The following is a 22,476-nucleotide window of genomic DNA, read 5'->3' as shown; positions in this document are numbered from 1 at the left end:
GCATAGTGGTTACAAGTTGGGCTACTAATCGCAAGGGCAGTAGTTCAATACCACCAGCCACCTGTGGGAGAAAGACAGGCTTTGTACTCCCATAAAGAGTTACAGTCTCAGAAACCCACAGGGGCAGTTCTACATTGCCCTAGAGGGTCGGAATCGGCTCAATGGCATTGAGTTTGTTTTTGACTTTATGCATATATTAAAGGGCTTTAGAAAGTTCATACAAAGTACAATGAAGAGATTATGGACTTTTCCATTAACTTTTAGAAGCCCCACCTCTTGACCCCCTGTACACACATACTCATTTATCTGTAACAATGTGTGTAGTAATTGGATAAGGAACCCCAATGCGTCAAGGCACATAGAATGGCCATTTCTTTCGCTTTCATCCTAGAGCCTCCCATAGCCAGGGCACAGTACAATTTTGCAAATTCAAAACCCAAACAATTATTTAAAGAGAAGAAAAGAGAGCATTGTGGAGCCTAGGCTTTAGACTGAATGAATTATAGAGCAAAACCTCCCCAACGCGCACCCCCAGCCATAAAAGTTAATCGCAACTCTTAGTGAGCCTATGAGACGAAGTATAGCTGCCCGTGGCCTTGGGAGGGGGGAGGGGTCCATCCATCTATACAGGAGCAGACAGCCTTACCTTTCTCCTGCAAGGAGGCCTGAGGGAATTGAACCGCTGACGTGATCGATGAGATTTTTCGTTTTCTGAGCCAGTGGGACTCTGTGACTTATAATATAGGTTTTGGAGTCTGCCCCTTCTGGCTTCAAATTCTGGATCCACCATTTAAAACCCACCAGGAGCAATTAACATGCCCTGACAAAGCTGCAGCTTTTTCATCTGTAAAATCACACGATGAAACTAATTTCAAATGAGTCATATGAACCGTGTCATTTCTGCCCAGTTCCATCTGCATTGAAAAGAGGGTTACCAGCTGTGAAACCCCAGAGCCAGGGACCCTTCATTTCACATTACCTGGGCACGCGCCGGGGGCTTGGCTGTTGTGCTTTATACCTGGTTGACGTGCACGGTTTCCCCACAGGCAGAGGAAAATGTAAGGTGTTGAAGAGCTATGAAGGAGAAGAGGAGGATGAACTGAGCTTCTGCCGGGGAGAAAACCTGGAGGTCATCGGCTTTATCATTCCTGGGCTTCCGTGGTTTATTGGGAAGTCAACCAGCTCAGGAGAAGTGGGCTTTGTCCCCACTATGAACATAGATCCCGATTCTTATTCCCCAATGTGAGTATGGCCCAGAGGCCCTGGAGCGGGAATGCCTCCTCCATGGTTGGTTCCTCCCTTCTTTGAGCAGATTGACAGATGAGTACCATGGGTTTCCTGGGGCCACAGGGTCTGAGAAGCACATTGCAGCCACCCGAGTGGACACAGGAGAGGGCAAATTGGCCAGTCCAATCTGTTCTGACAGATGGTCATCGAGGCCTGTCTCTGTGAGAGGAGGGAAACCCACCTCCAGCATGGAGGACTCTACGGTGCCGATTGCACGTTTCCAATGGAGGGTTCCCATGGAGGGCGATGCATAGACAGGGGCCAAACAGATATGGATGGCCAACTTGATGAAAGCTTAACTTGTGAGGGTCAAGTGCAACTTGCCATTCCTCTCTGCCTTGAATCCAGAAGAGCTGGTTCTGGGAAGCCAACTCCGTCTACCTGAGTGGCAGCAGTGAAGGGAAGGACTCAGGCATATTGCCTGGTCTCCCTGGGGTGGCATTTCCTGCTTGGGTGTAGGACACAGTGCCAACCTTGCTACGGATGGGCCCTGGAAGTATAAGAGGACACATGACATGACGCTATTCTTACCTTTGACGCACCACACTGCCTGTCGACATGGGTGTCTTAGTCATCTGGTGGTGCCCTCACAGAAACCCCACCGGTGGGTGACGTGATAGCAGACATTGGTTTCTCTCAGCTTAGGGTGCTGTGAGCTTGACTTCGGGGAGATGGCTGTAGGGAAAGGTGTTGGTTCTGGGGAAAAGCCTGGCTTCTTCTGAGCTTCCGCTCCTGGATGATCTTTGTGTTGCTTGACATCTCCCCAGGCTCTGCTTCCTAGCTTGCTTGCTTAACCTCATTTAAATCTCAAAAGAGATTCACATAGATACATCCTCTACTAAACCTGCCTTATCAACATAATAAAGAAGCCCCTCCCCAGATGGGATTATAATCATAAGCATGGAGAATAACATACTTTTGGGGGTACGGAGAGAGTGAGGGGAGACGCAGCAGTTCCATAATAACACCCTGATAGCAGTGGGAAAATGCGAACCAATGACCGGCTCCGGCTCTGACAACCAGGTGGGACTTCCTTTTCTCCAGCTCTGTCACAACATTTACCACATGCAAAATACCTCAACAGGTACACACAGGAAAGGAATGCAGGTAGAAAAACGAGGCAGGGTGGAGCTCTCCAGGAACAAGTCCTGTTCTACCAACTCATGGAGGTCCCATGGGATAGAATAGGACTGCTCTACAGAATTTTTCAGCAGAACAGTGGCATCTTGGGGATGCTGACCACAAGATCAGCAGTTCGAATCTACCCAGCTGCCCTTTGAGAGAAAGATGCGGCTTTCTACTCCGGTAAACAATAGCCTTGGACTCCCACAGGGGCAGTTCTAGCCTGTCCCCTAGGGTCACTGTGAGCTGGAATCCACTCAATGGCAGTTGAGTTTGGTTTGGGTTTTTAGTGCTTTCTATAAACCCAGATGTTGTACTAAGTGAAGTGTTGGGCTGCTAACCACAAGGTCAGTTGTTTGAACGCCCAGCTGCTCCATGGGAGAAAGATGAGGCTTTCTGTCCCCATAAAGATGCCTTGGGAATCACAGGGAGCAGTTCTACTTTGCCCTACAGAGTCATGCAGTAGCTTTGGTTGTTGAGTTTTCTGTTGTAATCTTTACAGGAACGGACCACCATGTGTTTTACTGAAGGGTTGCTAGATGGATTTGAACCACCAACCTTTCAGTTCACAACCAAGCACCTAGCCATTAAGCCACCAGGGTTCCTTGGGCATGGGAAGAGTTGGTTAACATCAGTGGTCCTCACTTTGGCATTCCCACTAGTTTTACCTAAGGAGCTTCTAAAAATATCTCTGCCTAGGCACCACCCAAGGAGTCCTGATGGTGTCATGGTTACGAGTTAGGCTGTTAACCAGCAGGCGAGCGATTCAAAACCACCAACCTCTTCAAGGGAGAAGGGTGAGGTTTTCTACTCCCGAAATGACTTAGTCTCAGAAACGCACAGGGGCAGTTTACCCCGCCTTACAGGGTGGCCATGGTTTTGGGTTTGGGCTCCCCCCACGTCAACCCTTGATAGAGCGCATGAATAAGGCATGCTGGAAAGACACCCCGGAAGGAGCTGGCGGAGAGGAAAGGACTAGCCATGGAGCGGGGAGGTGGTTAACACTGTGGAAGGCCTTAAGCGGGAAAGCAGGGCAGACTGATGAGAGGCCCGGGCACTGGCCAGTGCGAGGCATTGTAGCTCAGTGGTTTGGACTCAGAGTACCTGGAAGGCATTCTAGGGCCTCCTTCAGCATGCGCTACTTACCAACTCTGACTCTGAGCAACTTGATTTATGTCTCAATCTCTCATCTGTAAGAAATGGATAATATTAGTATTTGAATAATAGAATTGTTATCCATTCAAATGAGCTAATATAGTGAAGCACGTAGAATGGTGCCTGGTATAGTGAGAGTGTATGTATACATGATCAATAGCCATGCACTGTCATCCTTGCTGTCGTTCTGAATGGTGATAGGGATCTTTGAAAGGCAGTTTGAAGTGGATATTGGGGGCAGGTACCAGATGTCATCAATTGCATTTGGGCTTCTGTACACCGTGTCTTGCTCCAAATAACAGCAACTCGGCACCATTAAGTGTAATGTGATTATTCCATCTTAGCTGGCTTCTATGTAGGCATGCCCGACCACGCTGCATGGGATCATGCCCTGAGTCGCAGCGGGTGGCATGTCTCCTTATTTCCACAATGTCACCCATTACTCCATACCTGGTTACCTGTGGGACCTAATGTACCAGTGATGGGATATTTGGTAGAGAAGGGGAAGTGAATCCAGGAAACAGGAAGGGGTGGAAGGAGAGGAGACAGGAAGTGGCTCTGTGTCTGCTCCCCAAGCACTCTCTGGATTACAGGCATCCGGAACCACAGAAGTTAGGGGTGGATTTGAGCTCAGAGGCAGGACAGCCAATCAAACTGGACACAAGCCACAGTCGGGTCTGTCTGAGCACTCTGTGAGTGGTCTGGCCCCTGGGTGTCACTCGTAGCCTGTGCTGGTTTGGAATCAGCTTTGGGAGAAGTCTCCATCCTCCTGCATAGACTCCCGCCCCCTGCTGGCATTTCACCCCTAGAAGATATATGGACTGAGTTGGCAGTCTACTGAGAGTGAAATTTCTCAGCAGCCGTCTTCCGAGTTGGACTCAGAGTCTGACACCCGGACAGGCATCCTGCTGTGATGAACTTCTTTTTGGTACAGCGCAGATCTCAATTGGCTCCCGGCTAGATATCGGCATCCGCTGGAAAGCCTGCTGCATTCTGGCCAGAGAGATCTAGTGTTTAGGCTCACAAAGGGAGACTTTGGGGTCTCAGAACTTTTAAGGGTGGTGACAGAATGATGCCACACTTGCCTTGTTTTTGTATATTGAAGTCATTCGATGTGTGTGTGTCTGTATGTAAAAGGGGGCTTCAACAATGTGGAAAATTCCATTCTCTATTAGTTCCATGTCTACATGAATTAATGTTTTTGTAGCCCCCTCTATATACATGTTGTGTTTTAAGAGGAAACGTAGTTTTAGGTAAAATTGAAGACCCTTTTTAGCTCCTTCCAGCTTATAGCCTTTGATTCTGATTCCAACTCAGATGCAAAGTTGTAATTTTCCAGTCCTTTTTCTGAAACGTTTTAAAATTAGGAAGATGTTGATTTAAAAGGATGGTTCTGTATACTTAAGAATGTATATAGCTGTTTCTTACATGACTGACTTTCACTGGCATTGTGAATTTAGACTGCTCATGTTGTGATAGAATTCCTTCGAACAAAGTGCTATTTAAAGATAATAGATATACTTCAAGGCATACATTAAAAAATAAGACAGGCTAAAATGTGAATGCATTTAAAACCAAAGAAGAAGCATAAGAGAAGCCCCACTATTTCATAACCATATTATATTAAAAAATTTTCTATCTTTGATACATAGTTTCTTCTGTTCTTCTCATTGTCGATCCATGCGTTCTTTATAACTCCATTTCTTGTGGCATCTATCTGTGTTCATGATCATTTTATTCTCAGTCTGGCAGCCATCTCTATTTGAGTAGTCCGTTTTTTTATTGCAGATTTTAATTTTTAAAAAGTTTCCTTTGCCATTGCTGCTCGTGCTATAATAGGTCTCGATGTGCTATTTGCTGTTAGACACATTCCTGGCCAATGTCACATCAAGTTTATCTTTTAGTAGTTCTCTCTGTGGAGTGCTGAGTTATAAAAACTCCCAGTCTCCGTCCTCATTTGTCCTGAATCTATTTAAGATATACTCTTGAATGATAATTTAGCTACGTGTAGACGGCCGACCATCTTCAAATTGTTGCAGGAAAATATTGACATAAAATTTCAAGCCAGTTTGCCAAGGGTTTGTTTGTTTTATTAACCTTTTCAGATAATTGATTTTTTGCTTTGCTTGCACATCTATATGGTTTCTGTGTTTTCTAACTTGCTAATGTCAGTATTTATCTTTATTACTTTGTTTTACATCCTTAATTAATGTTCTTGCCCTTTATATTTAATTCCTTCCTCTTGACATTGAACAATTAATTAAAATAGATAACTGATCCCAGCAAGAAGGAGAAACAGAAAGCCTGGGCAGGTCCATAACCTATAACAAAGGCAGCCATGTTTAGAATTATATGAGTTTGCATTATTACTGTAAACTACATTGCACCGTGGTTAATATGTTGCTCAGGCTCTGCTTCTTCAGTCAGGAGACACATCTTTCTTGAATTCTGGAAGCTTCTCAGTCATTCTCCTTTTGAGCATTACCTTTCTGTCACTCTTGAGTCTCTCTGCGGGACTTCCCACCAGAGGAGGGTTGGACTTCCTGTTCTAACCCCGCCCCCCACGTAATCATCCTTTTGTCTATTTGTTCCTTCTTGTGTCACTCAGGGTTACACGCTGGCTGGTCTCCTTAGAACCATGTTCAGTTTTACTCTTTGCTCTGCGAGGACCAAATCTACTGTTTAATCCATCCACCTACCTCTCAATTTCTATATGTTTAATTTTCATTTCCGTAATTTATATTCTGCTATTTTTAACATCTGCCTGTTTTCCCCACCATATGTCATCCTCTCATTGTAGCTTCTGCTCATTCTTTTTCATCCTTTCATCATGTTAACCTCTGTTATGGACTCTACTTGAGATCATTGCAAGTTCTAGTTGTCTTAGTGTTGATGGACTGATTTGTCACCCTGTTGGCTCTCTTTCTTGGGAGTCCATGCGCTCGTGTGGTTTGTATAGTTCATTGTGTGAACTGAAGATGGTCTTCACACGAATCCTGGGAGGAGAAGACACAGGAGATTTTGCATTTGCTCCTGTGATCCCGGTCCTGGTCCTTAAGGCTAACTTCCGTGTTCCTGTGACTGCCCTGTGTTATGCGGACTCCAGTGTTACACCTTCAAAGGCTACAGGCCCAGGTGTTGGATGCTTTCCAGAGATCTGGTGCACATAGTGCTGTGGGTAGGGAGCACGGACTAATTCCTTTTTTTCACTGGAAGCAGCAAGGCTCTTGCAGGCATAGCATCCGATCTCCTGTCTCTGGAGGGCATTAGAAGCGACCCACCTTGGTGGACTAGGTAGAGGCTGAGGACCTCTTGGGTTCTCTGGGACATATGTCCCCACTTATCTAGTGGGCTTTGGATTTTGCTTCTGCATCTTATTCCCAAAGATTTCCTTTTCTTGCTTTAAAACAAAAGCATGTATTAAAATGTCTATCTTTGCGACCCTTTATCCAAAATCTGTCTGTGTCTGGTGGAACCGGCCTTGTGGGCAGCATGTCAGCCTGCTGTGACTGCCAGTAACCCGGACACATTCCCTCCAACCTCACTTCCATGCGGGGACAACCCGGCCACATTTCCTCCAACCCCACTTCCAAGGCAGTCACCCCATTGGATGGTAGGACATTGGGGGTTCAACAGAGAAGCCGTGGATGCCAAGGTAGAAGACCTCAGCTTTGGTTTCAGCTTGACTCCTCCCTAGTTGTGTAATCCTAGACACGCCCTGGAACCTTCCTGAGCCTGTTTCTTTATCTGGAAACGCGGGGGCAATACCTGTATCATGAGACTGTGGGAAAGGGTAAATCAAATAGCAAATTCAGGCGTGCTCTGCCAATTAAAAAAATCTTGGGATTCTAAAAATAAACAGATTTTAAAATAAATAAGAACGGAAGATGACCTGTACTTTCTGACCTCAACTAGAGTCTATGGTCGATTTCAGCTGCAGGGCATTTGGAGGACAGCAGCCTCTGTGAAGAAAGCAGGGGGGAAACCCAGGGACCAGGCTGATGAGAAGAGAGGGGCTCAGCGTAGGCTGGTGGAAAGAGCCCTGGGCCAGATGTGAGAACCTTTGGCTTCAGTTCTGATTCTACCCCCTAATCTGTGGTGTCACCTGAAGTCGGCCATTTTTGCTGCCTTTGAAACTGCATCTATCTGCGCTATGGGGAGAAGGGATATGTATCAGGATTACAGCCCCCCCCCATCTTTTCCACAACCTTGCTTTAACGAGACAAGCTCTTCTTCCCCTGCCCCACCACCTCCTAACATACTGCGTTTTTCTGCATCTCAGTTCCCTCATCTGCAGAGTTCCCAGGGGTAGTTCCTGCCTCAGAGGGGAAGTGTTGGGGTTAAATGAGAGAACAGTGTCTGCTTCGTCCTACCCTTCAAAAGCAATGGACTCTTTTGGACAGGTTTCAGGACACATACTTCTCCCACACGACATTTGGCTAGCTTAGACGTATTCGAAAGAGTTGTGTAGTCATCACCACAAGCCCTTTCTTCCTTCTGGCACTCTTTGATATCAGCTCCTCACTCCCCCACAGCCTGCCTTCCTGTAGCCCCCAGAAACGGTTAACCCAGTGACTGTCTCTATACATTCCCCCAGCCTGGATTTCAATCACAAAACAAAACACAGAAAGACCTGAAAGTAATAAAAGCTACCAGAACCTTTAAAAATGGGTCCACACAGGGAAACCTAATAGCAAGGTGGTAAATTTGACCCTGACTTCACCGGCCTTAATCCACTAACCCTTGAGTTTCCAAGTTGATTTCTCTTTCAGGAAAGGGCTCCGACACTGACAAACCAGATTCTCTTTAGAACGGGAAATGAAACAAAAAATTATTCAGCTAGATCTCATGATTTCTAAGACAATTCTGGCTTGACATCTTGTTAATTCTCTGACACATACCTCATAGGCAAATTAGTTTAAACAAGTAATTTAGACAGCAGAGTGAGAATAAAGATATCTATTGTTTATAGTAATTTTCTTCCAGACCCACTGACCCTCTTTCCACCCACCTTCTATCGCTTAACAATCTTGTTTCTCACTGCAAATGCAGCATACAGTTGTTCTGTGTCATTGCATCAGATCTCAACAATTGTGAAAGATTCCTTTCGGCCCAGAGCCAAACTTTCTTCATTCTTCATTTGGCTTTTGTTACTTGTCCCTTGCTGTCTGGAAATCAACTGGGGCAAAGACATTTCATTTGAAGGGTGCTTTTTCAACTCTTACAGAGCCCTGGTGGCATAGTAGGTTAAGTATTAGATTTCTAACCACAAGGTCAGCAGTTCAAACCCACCAGCTGCTCCTCAGGTGAAAGACGAGGCTGTTCACTCCTGTAAGGATTTGCAGTCTCGGCAATCCATGAGCCAGTTAATCTTTGTCCTAGAGGGTGGCAACGAGTCCCAATCGACCTGACGGCAGTGGGTTTGGTTTGGTTTGGGTTTCCAGTGTTTATACTCTGGCAACTAGTTCCTACTCCTCTCCTTACCAAAGGACACCATGTGGTGTCAGAGAAAGGGAAGGAGTTGAGGAGGGCCGATGGGGCTTGAATGGGAGTGGTGTTACATCTCCGCTCATAGCTGCCCAGCCACCACACAGCTCTGCTCCCCGAGGATGTGGTGGTAATAGGCCTTCTTCCTTGGCAATACGACTACTTTAGGCAACAGCAAGATGAGAAACCAGATTTCAGCTGTGAGCGAAGTGGGTTGGTAGCTGGATGCCCTTCACGACCCTTGTGGAGGCAGTGGGGTCGTGTGTGGAGCCTTGCAAGCATTGTCTTTGTATTTTGCCTCCATGCAGGAGCAAGAACTGTGCCTTCTACAGCGACGAGGAAAGGTGCTCTCTGTGGGTGCTGGGGAGTGACAAGAAAGCCGAGTGCTCCAGCTTCCTCCACACGCTGGCTCGCACCGATATCGTCTCTGTCTACCGCCTGAGTGAGTGCCTGGAAGCCTAGGCTCCTCAAGATTAAGGGAGGGGTCTCCGAGGAGAACCAGAGTACCTCTAACTTTTAATCCCATGCATGGATTTGGGGCTCTGACCTTTACTCCGTTGATGACCGTTCCTGTGTTTGACTGGTGGGATTCTCACTCCTGAGTTCAAATAATTCCGGGCTCAGGCAGGACATCTTGCTTAGAAACTGAGCTGTGATGATGCCCACTCCGCCGTGGCGTGAGTGGTCAGCGTATTGAACCTCTCTTCTTATTACGGAGCAGAAGAACTTCCTGCCTCAGGGCAGAGTGATGGTCCCCGTGGCTAGTGGCTAATGTAGGTCTAGCTCCCTCCTGACCAAGGGAGGGACATCCAAGTGACTTCAAGGTATTTTTTCTCCCCTCACTGTACACATTGGGAGATGGAGGGCCAAGTGATGGAGCGCCTGAGCCAGGAGGAGAATGGCACCCTGCTAACTGCCGTCCGGAAGAGTTGGCATGGCACCACAGTGGGCTCCAAACAAGATGTCCCTGGACAATTCTGTGCCTTAGTCTTGGCTCCTGTCTACCAGTAAACGCTGATGCTCCCCAGGCTTATTTCACCCCTTCTAGAAGCTCCCTGCTCCTCTCAGCATGCTTCACTCTGTCTTGCAAATGCTGTGCAATATCATTTATGCCGGAAATGTAACCAGCTTCTCTGTGCTGTGGGTCACCAGTCTCTATCTGCAAGCTCCATCTTTTCTCGTTGGCTGCAGACTTATCGCAGGCTGTGCCTAGAGCCTTTACAAGTACCTCCGACTCAAAACGTCTAAGGCTGCCCCTTCTCCTTGTCGCATCCTACCAAGTTTCTTCATAGAACAAAATCAGGCACTCTAATGTCCTTGTTCCTTCTCTTCGTCTGGTCATTCAGCCCTCATCTCTCAGTTTCTCATGAAACCTGGTGCCTAGCGCGTTGTCCATACCAAGTCACTATCTGTGGGGTGTGGACGATGAAGGAATGGAGGAAGGAAGGAAAGGAGAAGAAAGGATATGTGATACACCCCAGCCTGGAGGAGAGTTGAGTGAGTGAGCACACCTTTAAGGATGTCAGAAGCCAGAGTCTCCCCTCACGCCACCCCTCTTGATATCATGCTTATGTTGTCAGCTGGTCTTCTTGGCCTTGGGGTTGCATTTCTAACAATCAAATGACGGAGTTAAGCAAGATGACAGTTAGGCTCTTGTGGTGTTTAAGTAGATGAGGAAGGGGAGATGTTGAGCCAGTTCCTTAGAGAATGAAACTAAACCCAGAATATACTCAGGAGTCTGGGGTTTGACTGAAGACATAGGCACAGTGACTTGTCGAACCTAACTCCAGCTGTGTCCTTCCTCTACCCAGGTGGATTTGAATCCATCCAGAATCTTCCAAAAGACCTGAGTGGTGAGTAGAGACCATGCTGAAGCTAACCTCTGCCCCTTCCAGACAACACTCCTGGCCTCTTGCCCAGGTTGATACAGGTGCTCAGGGATGTTCAACTCTGCCTGTCCCTTACAGCGTCCCTGCCAGAAGAGTTCAAGCAGGCCAGGTCTGGCGCAGCCTGGGAGGAGCCCCAAGCCAGGGGCTCCCCACCGTCCAGCAGCTCCGGGGACTCCAGTCCAGAAGAGGAGCTCCTCTCCGCTGCCTCTGACAGCTATCACCTGCCAGAGCCTGATGACCTCGATGACCCGGAATTGTTCATGGACCTCAACACTGGTCAAGAGGAAGAGGAAGCAGAGGATTTTGCCTCCATATTGGCTTTCTTGGACCAGGAGGGTTATGCTGACCACTTTAAGACCCTCTATGATTTCTCCTTCTCTTTTCTCACAACTTCCTTTTATAGCTTCTCTGAGGAAGATGAGCTTGTGGCTTATCTGGAGGCCTCGAGGAAGTGGGCCAAGCGGAGTCAGATGACCTGGGCCCATGCTCGCCTCTGCTTCATCCTTGGCCGGCTGAGCGTCAGGAAGGTCAAACTCTCTCAGGCCAGGGTGTACTTTGAGGAGGCCATCCACATTCTCAAAGGCGCATTCGATGACCTGCCCTTGGTCACGGCTCTTTATGTGAACTTGGCAGCCATCTACCTGAGGCAGAGGTTGAGGCTTAGGAGTTCCTCCACCCTGTTAGAAAAGGCCGGGGCCTTGTTGGCCTGCCTGCCTGACCGTGAGTTTACTACCAAGAACGAGTTTGACGTGGTGGTCTACGTACTGCGCCAGGGGATTGTGGCGGGCAGCAATCCCTTGGAGGCCCGGGCCTGCTTTCTGGCCATCCGATTGCTCCTCAGCCTAGGCCGTCACGAGGAAGTCCTGCCCTTCGCAGAGCGTCTGAAGCTCCTTTCTGGACACTGTTCTGCCTCAGATGTTGTGAGCAACATCTTGAGTTTCCTGTATGACAAGAAATATCTTCCACACCTTGTAGTAGCCTCTGTTCGACAACGTGGTGCCCAGAGTGCCCAAGGGATGTCGGTCTCTATTTGGCAGGTCCATCTGGTCCTCCATAATGTCACCAAGCTCCTTGGTGTTCCGTTCCAAAGCTGGGACGAAGTTTCGACCCTGGTCTGCCCAACACTTAGGCAAGCACTGTCTGCCTGTGGGCAGGAGACCAGAGCAGACCAGCACACCCAGAGGGCCCTGTGTGTCATCCTATCCAAAATGCATCTCCAATATAGGTCTCCCGATGGTGCCATCTACTACCTGAGCCAAGCCTTGGCATTAGGACAGCTGTTGGGTGAGCTGGAAGCCTTTGAGTCTTCCCTGTGCCTGGCGTGGGCCTACCTCTTAGCCAGCCAGTCGAAGAAGGCGCTGGACATCCTTGATCCGCTCTTATGCTCCCTGAAGGACGCAGACAGTGTCACGGAGCAAGGAGTGGTCCATAACCTCCTGGGACTGGCCCTTCAGGGGGAAGGCCGAGGGAAAAGGGCGGCTAAGAGCTACCTCCGCGCCTTGAACAGAGCTCAGGAGATGGGGGATGTGCGTAACCAGGCGGTGACTTTGGCCAATCTCGGCCACCTGACCCTGAGGTCACGAGCGCAACAACCGGCTAGGAAGTATCTCCTGCAGGCGGTCCGACTCTACTTTGAACTTGAGGCCAGCAAGGAGACGGACTTGGAATTGGTACAAGTGCTCCTCTGGTTGGCCCAAGCCCTGGTGTACAGACGCCAGCTGGCCAGTAGCCGCCTTTGCTATGAAATGGCATTGCTGTTTGGCTTAGCCCACCTACACCTCAAGAGTGAGTATGGCCCAGGCTCTGGGTGGTGTTCCGGGATGCGCGCGGTCGAGCACTGTTCCTCAGTGCCCTCTCAGGTCTTCTCATTCGTCTCCCCGCTTTATGTTCAGGCCAGCTTCAGGTCACCAAATCCCTCTGCCATTTCTACAGCTCTGTGTCCCCAAACCCCGAAGCATGCATCACCTACCACGAACACTGGTTGGCCCTTGCGCAGCAGCTCAGGGACCGGGAAATGGAGGGGAAACTGCTGGAGTCCCTTGGGCAGCTCTACCGGAACCTCAACACAAGCAGGTGAGCTGGGGCTCAGGAGTCTTAGCAGCCTCGCTCCTTCCTCATCAAGCAACATGGTCCCTCTCTTAGGAAGCCACATCCAAGTGCAGGTGCATGGTGCTGAGCCTTGTGGTAAAGAGTTCTAGCGCCCCCAGCTGGGTGGCCTTAGCCGAGCTGCTTACTGTCGGCAGGCCTCACCTTTCTACCAGGCAGAGGAGGGTGCTCTGCTACCTCTCGCTGCTGTCAAGTCCATGCTGGCTCATAGCGACGCTCTGTGGCTTTCCGAGGCTATCACTGTTTATGGGCGTAGCAAGCCCGTCTTTTTCCCTTGGAGCTGCTGGTGGTTTTGAAGTGCTGGCCATGCAGATTGAAGTCCAATGTGTAAACTCTATAGCCCAGGGCTTCCTATCAGTGACCCAGTGCTGCTGTGACACAAATACGTATGTGAATATATATTTTAAATAGTTTTACTGGCACTTCAACCACAGATCATACAATTCAGTAGTTCAATCATATCAAGAAGAGTTGTACAATCATTACCAAAATTAATTTTGGAACATTTTATTCTTCCTTGTGCTCAATGTTATTTGTGTAATGTTTTTAAATTGTGGCCAAAATATGCACAACAAAACATTCTCCAATTCAACAATTCCTGCATGTATCATTCAGTGCCTTTCATTATACTCCCATGTTGTACCACCATTGACATCCCTTTCCAATTACTCCACCACCGTGAACATAAACTCAACGCCCCCCCCCCCCAGCAAAAACTCTTAGGCCTTCACCCATGGTAGTCATTGGCCAAGTGTGGTTTCTTTCTTTCTTTCTTTTTGGTAGTGCTCTTGATATAATAGTCAAATATCATACACTTTCATAGTTATATCACTTTTAAAGCGAGTTGCCTATATCATCACCATCAGTTCTAATGCTTCCTCCCCACTCCTGAATTCACTGTTTGCTCCCTCATAGAACACCTCCTCCCAAACCATTGCATCCTTATTGTCTCTATGCATCCATTCTTTCTGTGCTTCATAAACCGGGACATCTAACAGAAACAATAAAACACAAATCTAAAACTAAACAGGAAGAAGAAACTAGTAATAATATAAGGATAAAAATAAAATTAAAGACTAAGAAAGAAAACCAACAACAATGTCTAAAAAGCCAGAGAAGAATTTCTCTGGTGGAACAAGTGAGACATATTTTAGCCTTGAGCAAATTCAGGTTGGCTCAAGAGGGAGATCAACTGACCGAGAATCCTATTATACTCTGGTCTGATCCACCGTGATCAAGTTTACAGTAATCTCTGTCTGGTAGCAAATCCCTTGCCTGTGGCTAGAGGGGATCTGCCAGAGGCTTAATCTGATGAGATGTTCTGCAGATGGATTTTGGGCTCGCTCAGTCCTCCACAGCCTCCTACAAATTGGTTGATCACAATTTAAGCTCAGATGTGGTTAACCTTAAAGGGCAGCAATTTATGTTCTCATAGTTCTGGACGCTGAAAGTCCCAGTCAGGCTCTTGGCCGCGTAGATTCCTTGTTTGTGGCCTCAGGTTTTCCTGGTTTCTTGGTGATGCTTGGCTTGTAGATGGCCCTTACATGGCTTCTGTCTTCCCTGAGTGTCAGTCTTTCTCTTGTGTTTATAACTCAGAAGTGATGAGGTTTCGGAACCACCTTATACTAGTGTGACCTCATTTACACAACAAAAAGAAAAGGTACTTCACATCACAGATCCAGGAATTCAACACATATTTTGGGGGACCCAACTCCATCCTCAACAAAAGGCGTCTATTTTGTAATGTTATGGTGAGAAATACCGGCAATAAATACCCACGAGGCACAGAGGACAGTGCCTAGTGCCTACATAGAAAGGTCTCAGTCACATCAGCTATGGTGCTACGGTTTGTGCGTTTCCATAACAACCCACCTGGCCATGCCCAGGGTATATGAGTCACAGAGACGGCCGGCGGAGCCAGGAGGAGGGACCCCCTCAGGATGTCGTCATTATCAGAAAGCAACTGGTATTCGCGAACGAACATTAATTCACTGAAAGCACACGTGGACATTTTAATGGCAAGAAAGTTTTATCAGAACTGAAAACCATGATCCTAAGTTTCTACCTTTTGGTCAGAGCATTTAGGTTATAATCACAACAGCTATGCATTCTATCTTAAGGTAAACAAAAAACAAAAGAGGTGTTTTTGTTTTTTTTTTTTTTTTGCGTTTAACTATGTCTTCAAAATTGGGTCCCAGTACACAGGGACATACTTTTCAGGATTTTAAAATGACTGTTTCTTTGTTTTGAAAAAAACTATGGTGGTGCATGGGTTGCAGTGCTTCGCTGCTCACCCAAAGACTGGGGGGTTGACCCACTGGCAGCTCCGCCGGATGGAGATCCGACCAGCTCTTCCCTGAGGATGGCAGCCTAAGAAACCTCGTGGAACAGTTTGACTTCCTCCTATCAGGTCCATCTGAGGGGAATTATCAATACCCAAACTTCACTCTTTTACCCAAAGACCTCTGTGAACTCTTTGATAGTCAGAGAACTCTCTGGCCATCCCGTTGATTTCCCCTTCTTCGTTGACTTTGTGGATGCTTCTTTGTCTGCGCTGCCCTGTGGCTGGCGGTTCCGCTCTCTCCCAGCTCGTGCTGGGGAGTCTGGCCCGACGCTTGGTCGTCCTGAAGGACGGAGTGGACGTGCTCAGGAGGCTTGCCCAGCCTGCAGGCCCCATAGGAGCAGCTTTTCAGGTCTTTGTCCCGGCAGGGCTTTCATCTTTAGACTGCCTCATCCTTCTTCCAGGGAGTGGCTGGTGGGATCGAACTTCTGACCTTTTGGTTAGCAGCTGAGTGCTTATCCAGTTCTGGCCTGTAGCAACCCTTTAATTAGAGCTCATTAAACCCTGCCTGGTTCGAGAGGTTTTCAATTGCACTGTGCATGGTAGCGCTGTAGTCATAATTGCGAATGACTTCTAAAACAGAGCGAGGATAATTGCTGGTGTTACAGCAGAGGGCGAGAGCTCATTCAGGAGATGCTAATTAAATAACAAATTTTGCTTCCCCAGGCAACATGGTTACTTCAGTGCCTGGATAGTCAGATGGTGGATAATCAGATAATGCGATCTCTCTTTGGCTCCCTTGAGCTCCCTCTTTCTCTCTTTTACTCACAAGAATCAAGTGTCCTCCGGACCTCTCATTGTCTTTGCCTTCGTTCCCAGGGAGGGAGGTTTGGATCCAGCATGAGATGGAACAGGAGGCCTGGTCTCAAGCTTGCCGCGCTCCATTCCAGGGCACCTTAGTGATTTGGAGGGTCTGGATCAGCTCCAGAGGGCAGGCTTAAATTAACTTGTGAGTTGAAACAGTCATATGCTCATGGCAAAGTATTCTGGAACTAGCCTTTGAGAAAGTTGGATTTCAAGGACAAAGGGAGTGCTGGTGGTATGCATTTGGCTGCTTACTGCAAGGTCGGCAGTTCAATCAAAGTCACCAGCTGGTCCATGGGAGAAAATGAAGTTTTCTGCTCCCTTACAAATTTACAGCCTTGGAAACCCACAAGACGTGTCTCTTCTTTCCTAAATTAACTCGATGGGAGAGAGAGAGAGAGAGAGAGAGAGAGAGAGAGAGAGAGAGAGAGAGAGAGAGAGAGAGCAAGCATTGGTTAGAGCCAGGGTGGTACATATGTGCTGGGCTTATTGCCTTGTCTCTCCCTGATGTGTCTCTCCCTGATGCTAGTTCATCATGGCTCCCAGCCAACACCAACCCCATGGCCAGCCTTTGTTACTCAGTCTTCCTCTGTTTGCTGTCACATGCCAATGAAATACTTAGGCACAAACTAGACAGAAGGCCCTGGACTCAGCCAGCATGGATTGCAGAATCCTTATTGAGGACAGTGTAAAGGGTCCCTGTATTTCTTAGGGAAGGAGAATGGTAGGAAGAAGGAGTCGGTCTACAGTTGGTCTAAAAAATGACCAGAAGAAGTCAATAGCCACAGACCCGGGAGAAATGGATGCCGAATCGGATTGCTGTTGTGTTGCTAAGCTGATTTTGACACACAGCCACCCCTCATGACAGGGTAGAACTGCCCCGTGGAGTTTTCCAGGGAGGCATCTTTCGGGAGCAGAGTTCTCCCACAGAATCTTCGAGTGGGTTCCAAATGCCAATCTTCTGGAAAGCAACTGAGCTCCCAGCTCTTGTGCCATCAGGTGGATTAGCATTCAGGAAACCTAACATTGGGTGAATGGTCAGGAAACCGGATCGTGCCACGAACTGATAATGTGATCTGATACAGGTGACTTCTTTTGCTTGTCTCATTTATGAAGTAGATTTGAGCCAAGTACCTTCCAGTTCTGAATGTTTGAGTGTGGGAGCAGTCACCTCTGCTATTCGGACATTGGCCTTAGTCTTATCAGTACCACAATCCCTGCCATCTTAGCTGCCTCCAAAGACTCTTGAATGTTTAGAAACAGATTCTTAATATTGTGGGTGTTCCAGGAGACTTTGAAGATAAGAAATTTAAGCTTTCAGAGTTTTGAAAGACTAGGAAGTGTATTCGGAAGGTCTTGGCAGAAACCTGACCAGAAACTACTTGTGGACAGCCCTCAAGGCTAGCCAGCACAGAGCCTGGCTGAGAAGAGACACACAGCAATGTACACATGTCTGTGCAGGGATCCAGGCAGTTGATGTAAGATGGTTGATCCAGGTTGGTTGATGTAAGTTGGAATCACCTACAGGTCAATGGGTTTTATTCACATATAACGTGTAGATTTTATTTGTCTAAGTGAAATAATGTTCTTTTACATAATATACTGTTCTCTTGCTTGCCCTTCTCATTAAAAAAATAACACTATGCTGTGTTGACCCAGCATTTTACTATACTTTGAAGCCCTTCCTATCTATGTCAGATGCTATAGTAGGCACTGGGCAATTCAATGGTTAGAAAAAATTTCTCCAAAAGAACTACCGAAAGATGAGTAGTCTACTCTGCGTGGGAGTGAACATGTTGTCATTTCAAGTATTCGGACAGGCTGGCTCTCCAGAAATCTTGTAGAAGTGTTGGCCAAACTGAGCTGGGCATGGATCTAAAGCCCTCTCCCCACCTACCCGCCACCATAACTGTTTTGTTGAGAAATAATTCACATATCATATAATCCAGCCTTTAAGGTGTACATTTTTGTGGTTTAGCGATTAAAGTGTACATGTCAGTTCATGAAAGTCTATGCCTACAGAGTTGGGCAAGCACCAGCACTATCTTATTTCGGAACATTGGCATCACCACACAAAGAAACCCTGTACCTGTTAGTAGTCATTTGCTACTTCCCTCTCCTCCCTCCCTGTCCTGGCAATCGCTAATGTACACTCTGACACTTTGGATTTGCCTATACTGGAAAAGTTAAACACCCGGAATCAGTCAATGTCAAGAAGTCTATGACAACCTTCGTTTGCTTAGTTTAATGCTTTCAAGGTTTAGCAATTTCAGTAATCCGAGTCTTCCCTGTTGTTTTTTCCTTTTGAACAGTCTAGCTAAAATTTGCCTTAAAAAAAAAATAACAACAAACGTTTCCAAGCACCAGTTTTTGATTTTAATAGTTTTCTCTTCTTTAGCTTATTTATTTTGTTCTACTCATTATTATTTCCTTTCTTCTTGTTCTTCTTTGTCTAGTGTCTTGAGGTAGAATGTTAAGTTATTGGTTTTGATCTTTATTGTTCTTAAAAATAAGCATTCACAACTGTGAATTTCCCTCTGACTCCTACTTTCACTGTATTGTCTAAGTTTAGTGTGTGGGTATATTTTTGGTTTTCATTCATTTCAAAGTATTTCTAAGTTGTCTTTGTAAAAGGTCTAAGATTTATACGAGATGAAGAGAAAACAGAGTTTTCTAAATTATCTTTGTGACTTCTTCTTTGATCAGTTGGTTATCTAAGAATGTGTTGGTTAATTTTAACATATTGGTGAACCCCCAAATGTCCTTATGTTAGCAGATTCTAATTTCAATCCATTGTTGTGGGATAACACTCTCATATGATTTCTTTTTTTAAACTTACAGAGACTAATTTTGAAGATAAATATACTAGGGTAAGTAAAAAAAATATTGCTTCAAAATTATAGAAACTCTCATTCAAAAAAGACTTATTCAAACATGGAGCTATTGTTTCTTGACGTGTCCCCACCTGGGTCTACACACTTGGAAAAGCAGTGTTTCCATCTCTCTAACCCTTTCCCAAATAATTGTGCACTCGGTGACTGATGCTATGTCAAAATGACAGTTAGGGCATCATCGGGGAATTCAAATTATGTTCTTTTTATATTTGAACACTCTTTGAGATTTGGGGAACAAAAAGAAGTGTGAAAGGGCAGGCTCAGGGCTGCAGGGTAGATGGGGTAATGTTTCCCAATGAAAGTCTCAGAGGACAATCCTTATCTTTGAAGAATGAGCTGTTGCATTGTCTTGATGGAAAATATCCCTGGTATAACTATACTGACCAACTTTCTTCCAGTTTCATACTAAAGAGCCTACCGGTTGTCCTTTAGGAAAATCTGTCAAGATTATCCCTTGGAAATTCCGAAAAGTACTCATCATACCTTCTGACCTGACCTCTGTGCCTTGAATTTAACTAGACCAGCAAGTCTCCTTGGAAGCCACCGATTGGATGGGACCATTTTTTGAAGGCACTTTAGTTATGATCTAGTGCTGTTAAAACAGAACTATCATAAGTAGATTGTTTTAACAGATTGATTCTTTCACAGCATATGAGCCTGGACGTACACTTTCTAGAGTGCCAGCTCTAGGGGAAAGCTTTCTCACCCCACCCCCCCCCACACCAAGCGATCTGGGGTAAGGTCCTTCTCTCCTTTGAGCAAATGTGATCCCAGCATCCCTTGGAACTCCCCACTTGTCTTGGCATCAGTCTTCCCCTGGATTTAGAAGCTTCATAGTGGAGGAACCTCCAGTCCAAAGGAAGCACTCCACCCACGACTCTTCCTTTTTGGTCTTTGTAAGTCATTCTGATAGTTGCTCAATTCTCTCTCCTTTGATCTCTTTTTAGAGATCCCACTCCCCAGGCAAACTCTCTTTGCAGCAGATCAAGGCTGAAGAAGGGTTAAGACTATTGCATCCCACCTTTAATCTTTTTATTGGATTATCTCATCAGACTACATCATGGAGGATCAGTATATGACTGTCCCATTACCTCGGTGTATACCTGACAAAACCAGAGAACTGTGATCTAGCCAAGTTATAACGGTGATCTAGCCAAGTCATAATTTTTGGGAGATGTAATTCACGCCATGGCAGTACCATAAGGATGCAAGTGAATTTTATTATATTACTGAGAAAACTTGTCTGCAGCCATCTGTTAATTGTAGAGACATGCTTTGTTTGGAATGCAAAGGTAAGTGAAAGAAGGCCTATATACATTGTATATATAATTTCATATGTAGTTACTCAGATATATATGTAACTATATAAACATGTGTGTGTGTTTATAAACAGCACATTTTTAAGAAGTGTATTGATAGATGTTTCTACTGAGATGCCTATGGGAGGACTTGAACCTCCAACCTCTTTGTTAGCAGCCAAGCGCCTTAGTTGTTTGTGAAACTTTGCTCCTGTATAGTTCTGTTCTCTCTCATACTTCTTTCTGCTATTGTTGTCAAATATTACATTGTTATACTTCATCAGCCCATTAGCAAAGTTTTTTTTTTTAACCTTTGCTTTATTCAGCTGTTTTTAAATCCGAGAGTTATAAACCCAAAGTATGTACATTTGTACTATATTTTTATATTTACTTACATAGCTACCTTTATTGATGCTTTTAATTTTTTTAATATGAATTGTTGTGACCATATCATTTCATTTCATTTGAACCTGGAGAAATCCCCTTCATATTTCTGGTAGAGCACCTATGCTAGTGGCCAAGTCTCTCATTTTTTGTTTATTTGGAAACATCTTATTTTCTCCTTCTTCCTCTTAAACAACCGCAACAAAACCCTTCTCTTTTTAAAGGACAGTTTTGCTGGTTATAAAGTTCTTTCCTGAAAGTCTTTCATTGAGTGCCTTGAATATATCAGGCCTTTTGGAATCCTTAATTTCTATCGAGAAACAAGGTGTTACTATTACTAAGAAAAATTTTAAAATGATGAATTACTTCTCTCTTGCTGCCTCCCAGATTCCCTCTCTGTCTTTACTTATTTGATTATGATTCCGCTAGTTGTCAATCTCTTTGTGTTTATCATACACAGATAAACTTTGATGTTTAGAGTACTGCTTACTGAATATTTAGATTACTGTTTTAAAATTTTTTAATTGGGATGTTTTTAGCTTTATTTCATCAAATAGTCCTTCTTTACCTAACTCCTTCTCCTCACCTCTGGAGCCTTTAGTATGCAGATGGTGGTATTCTTCGTGGGGCCCCTGAGGTCTCTGAGGCTCTGTCTTTTTTCTTCCTTTGTTTTTTTCTTTCTATTACTTAGACAGGATGCACCATGTATTGCTGCAAGCCTGTGGTTAATTTTCAGACTTCTGAAAAAGTTGAATCTGACTTTAAAACAAAAGGTGTGTGTGCCAGTTTCCTCCTTGCTTTTACAGAAGATTTTTGGAGGCATTTAAGCCAACTTTCAGGGAATCCTACTACTTTTTAATGCTACTTTTAATCCTACTAGTTAGTCATTCTACTCTTTAAGGTTTGGGCTTTGACAAATGGAAGGAAACAAACACTGACTCCTTCGCTTTACCACCAAGATGAGTGGTTGTAAGAAGAACATGGGGAAGTACCTTACAAGTTAGAGGAGCCCCTGGCAACCATAAGCCCACCGTTGTCGTGCAGAATGTCTAGTCCATCACGCTGTCATGCTATATTATATATTATATATAATCAACTACTCCTACAGAACGCTCTGGGAAACAAACAAGGAATAGACACAAAGGTGGTTACTGGAATTTAGCTCTCAGCTTCCTGGTAGCTGAGGCAGAAGGGGGAATCCATAGGAGGTACCCAGTGACTCATAAAAGAACATAAACAAATTATCAAATGGGGCAAATTTTCCCCCTGGCACTTGTTTCTAGTATGAATTTACTAAGTGGGAAGTCCCTGATGTAATAGACTGATTTCTATAGCTAAGTTCTTCCCACAGGATTTCTATTCTCACAAAATCCGAAGCTGTAACAAGCAAAAACAAATCAGGAAACTTCCACGGAAGAAATTGGTGGCACCTGCAGGGACAGATCTGGAGGAAATGAGGGAACCTTTTTTAACTAAAGATGAGGCAGATCTTTACTAGAAGGCTTTATGAAGATGGCAGCTTTTAAGAAAGGCTTCCAGGGAAAAGTAAGAATTTGAAAAGTAGAGAAGGAAAGGATAAGAAAATAGTTTCTTGGGCGGAAGAATGTGCAGCAGTGACACAAAGGTGAGGGCACATGAAGAGTATCTTTCCCAGACCCAACAGACAGAATGTGATGATCAACTGGATATGGGGAAAGAGGGAAGGAAAG

At 45.6% G+C, this 22,476-nt stretch overlaps 1 protein-coding gene across 1 annotated transcript in view; it reads left to right on the top strand.

Moving 5' to 3' along the window:
* SH3TC2 (SH3 domain and tetratricopeptide repeats 2) overlaps window positions 1–22,476 on the top strand; it is a 65,350-nt gene that overhangs the window by 20,115 nt on the left and 22,759 nt on the right. The window contains exons 8-12 of the mRNA XM_075541791.1: window positions 1,047–1,242; window positions 9,360–9,493; window positions 10,863–10,904; window positions 11,019–12,725; window positions 12,833–13,013. Of these exons, the coding sequence (XP_075397906.1) occupies window positions 1,047–1,242; window positions 9,360–9,493; window positions 10,863–10,904; window positions 11,019–12,725; window positions 12,833–13,013 (2,260 nt within the window). The remainder of the gene's footprint in view (window positions 1–1,046; window positions 1,243–9,359; window positions 9,494–10,862; window positions 10,905–11,018; window positions 12,726–12,832; window positions 13,014–22,476) is intronic.

This window comes from Tenrec ecaudatus, chromosome 2, assembly GCF_050624435.1.
Source record: "Tenrec ecaudatus isolate mTenEca1 chromosome 2, mTenEca1.hap1, whole genome shotgun sequence".
Lineage (NCBI taxonomy): Eukaryota > Metazoa > Chordata > Mammalia > Afrosoricida > Tenrecidae > Tenrec > Tenrec ecaudatus.
This window is presented reverse-complemented; position numbering and strand designations above follow the sequence as displayed.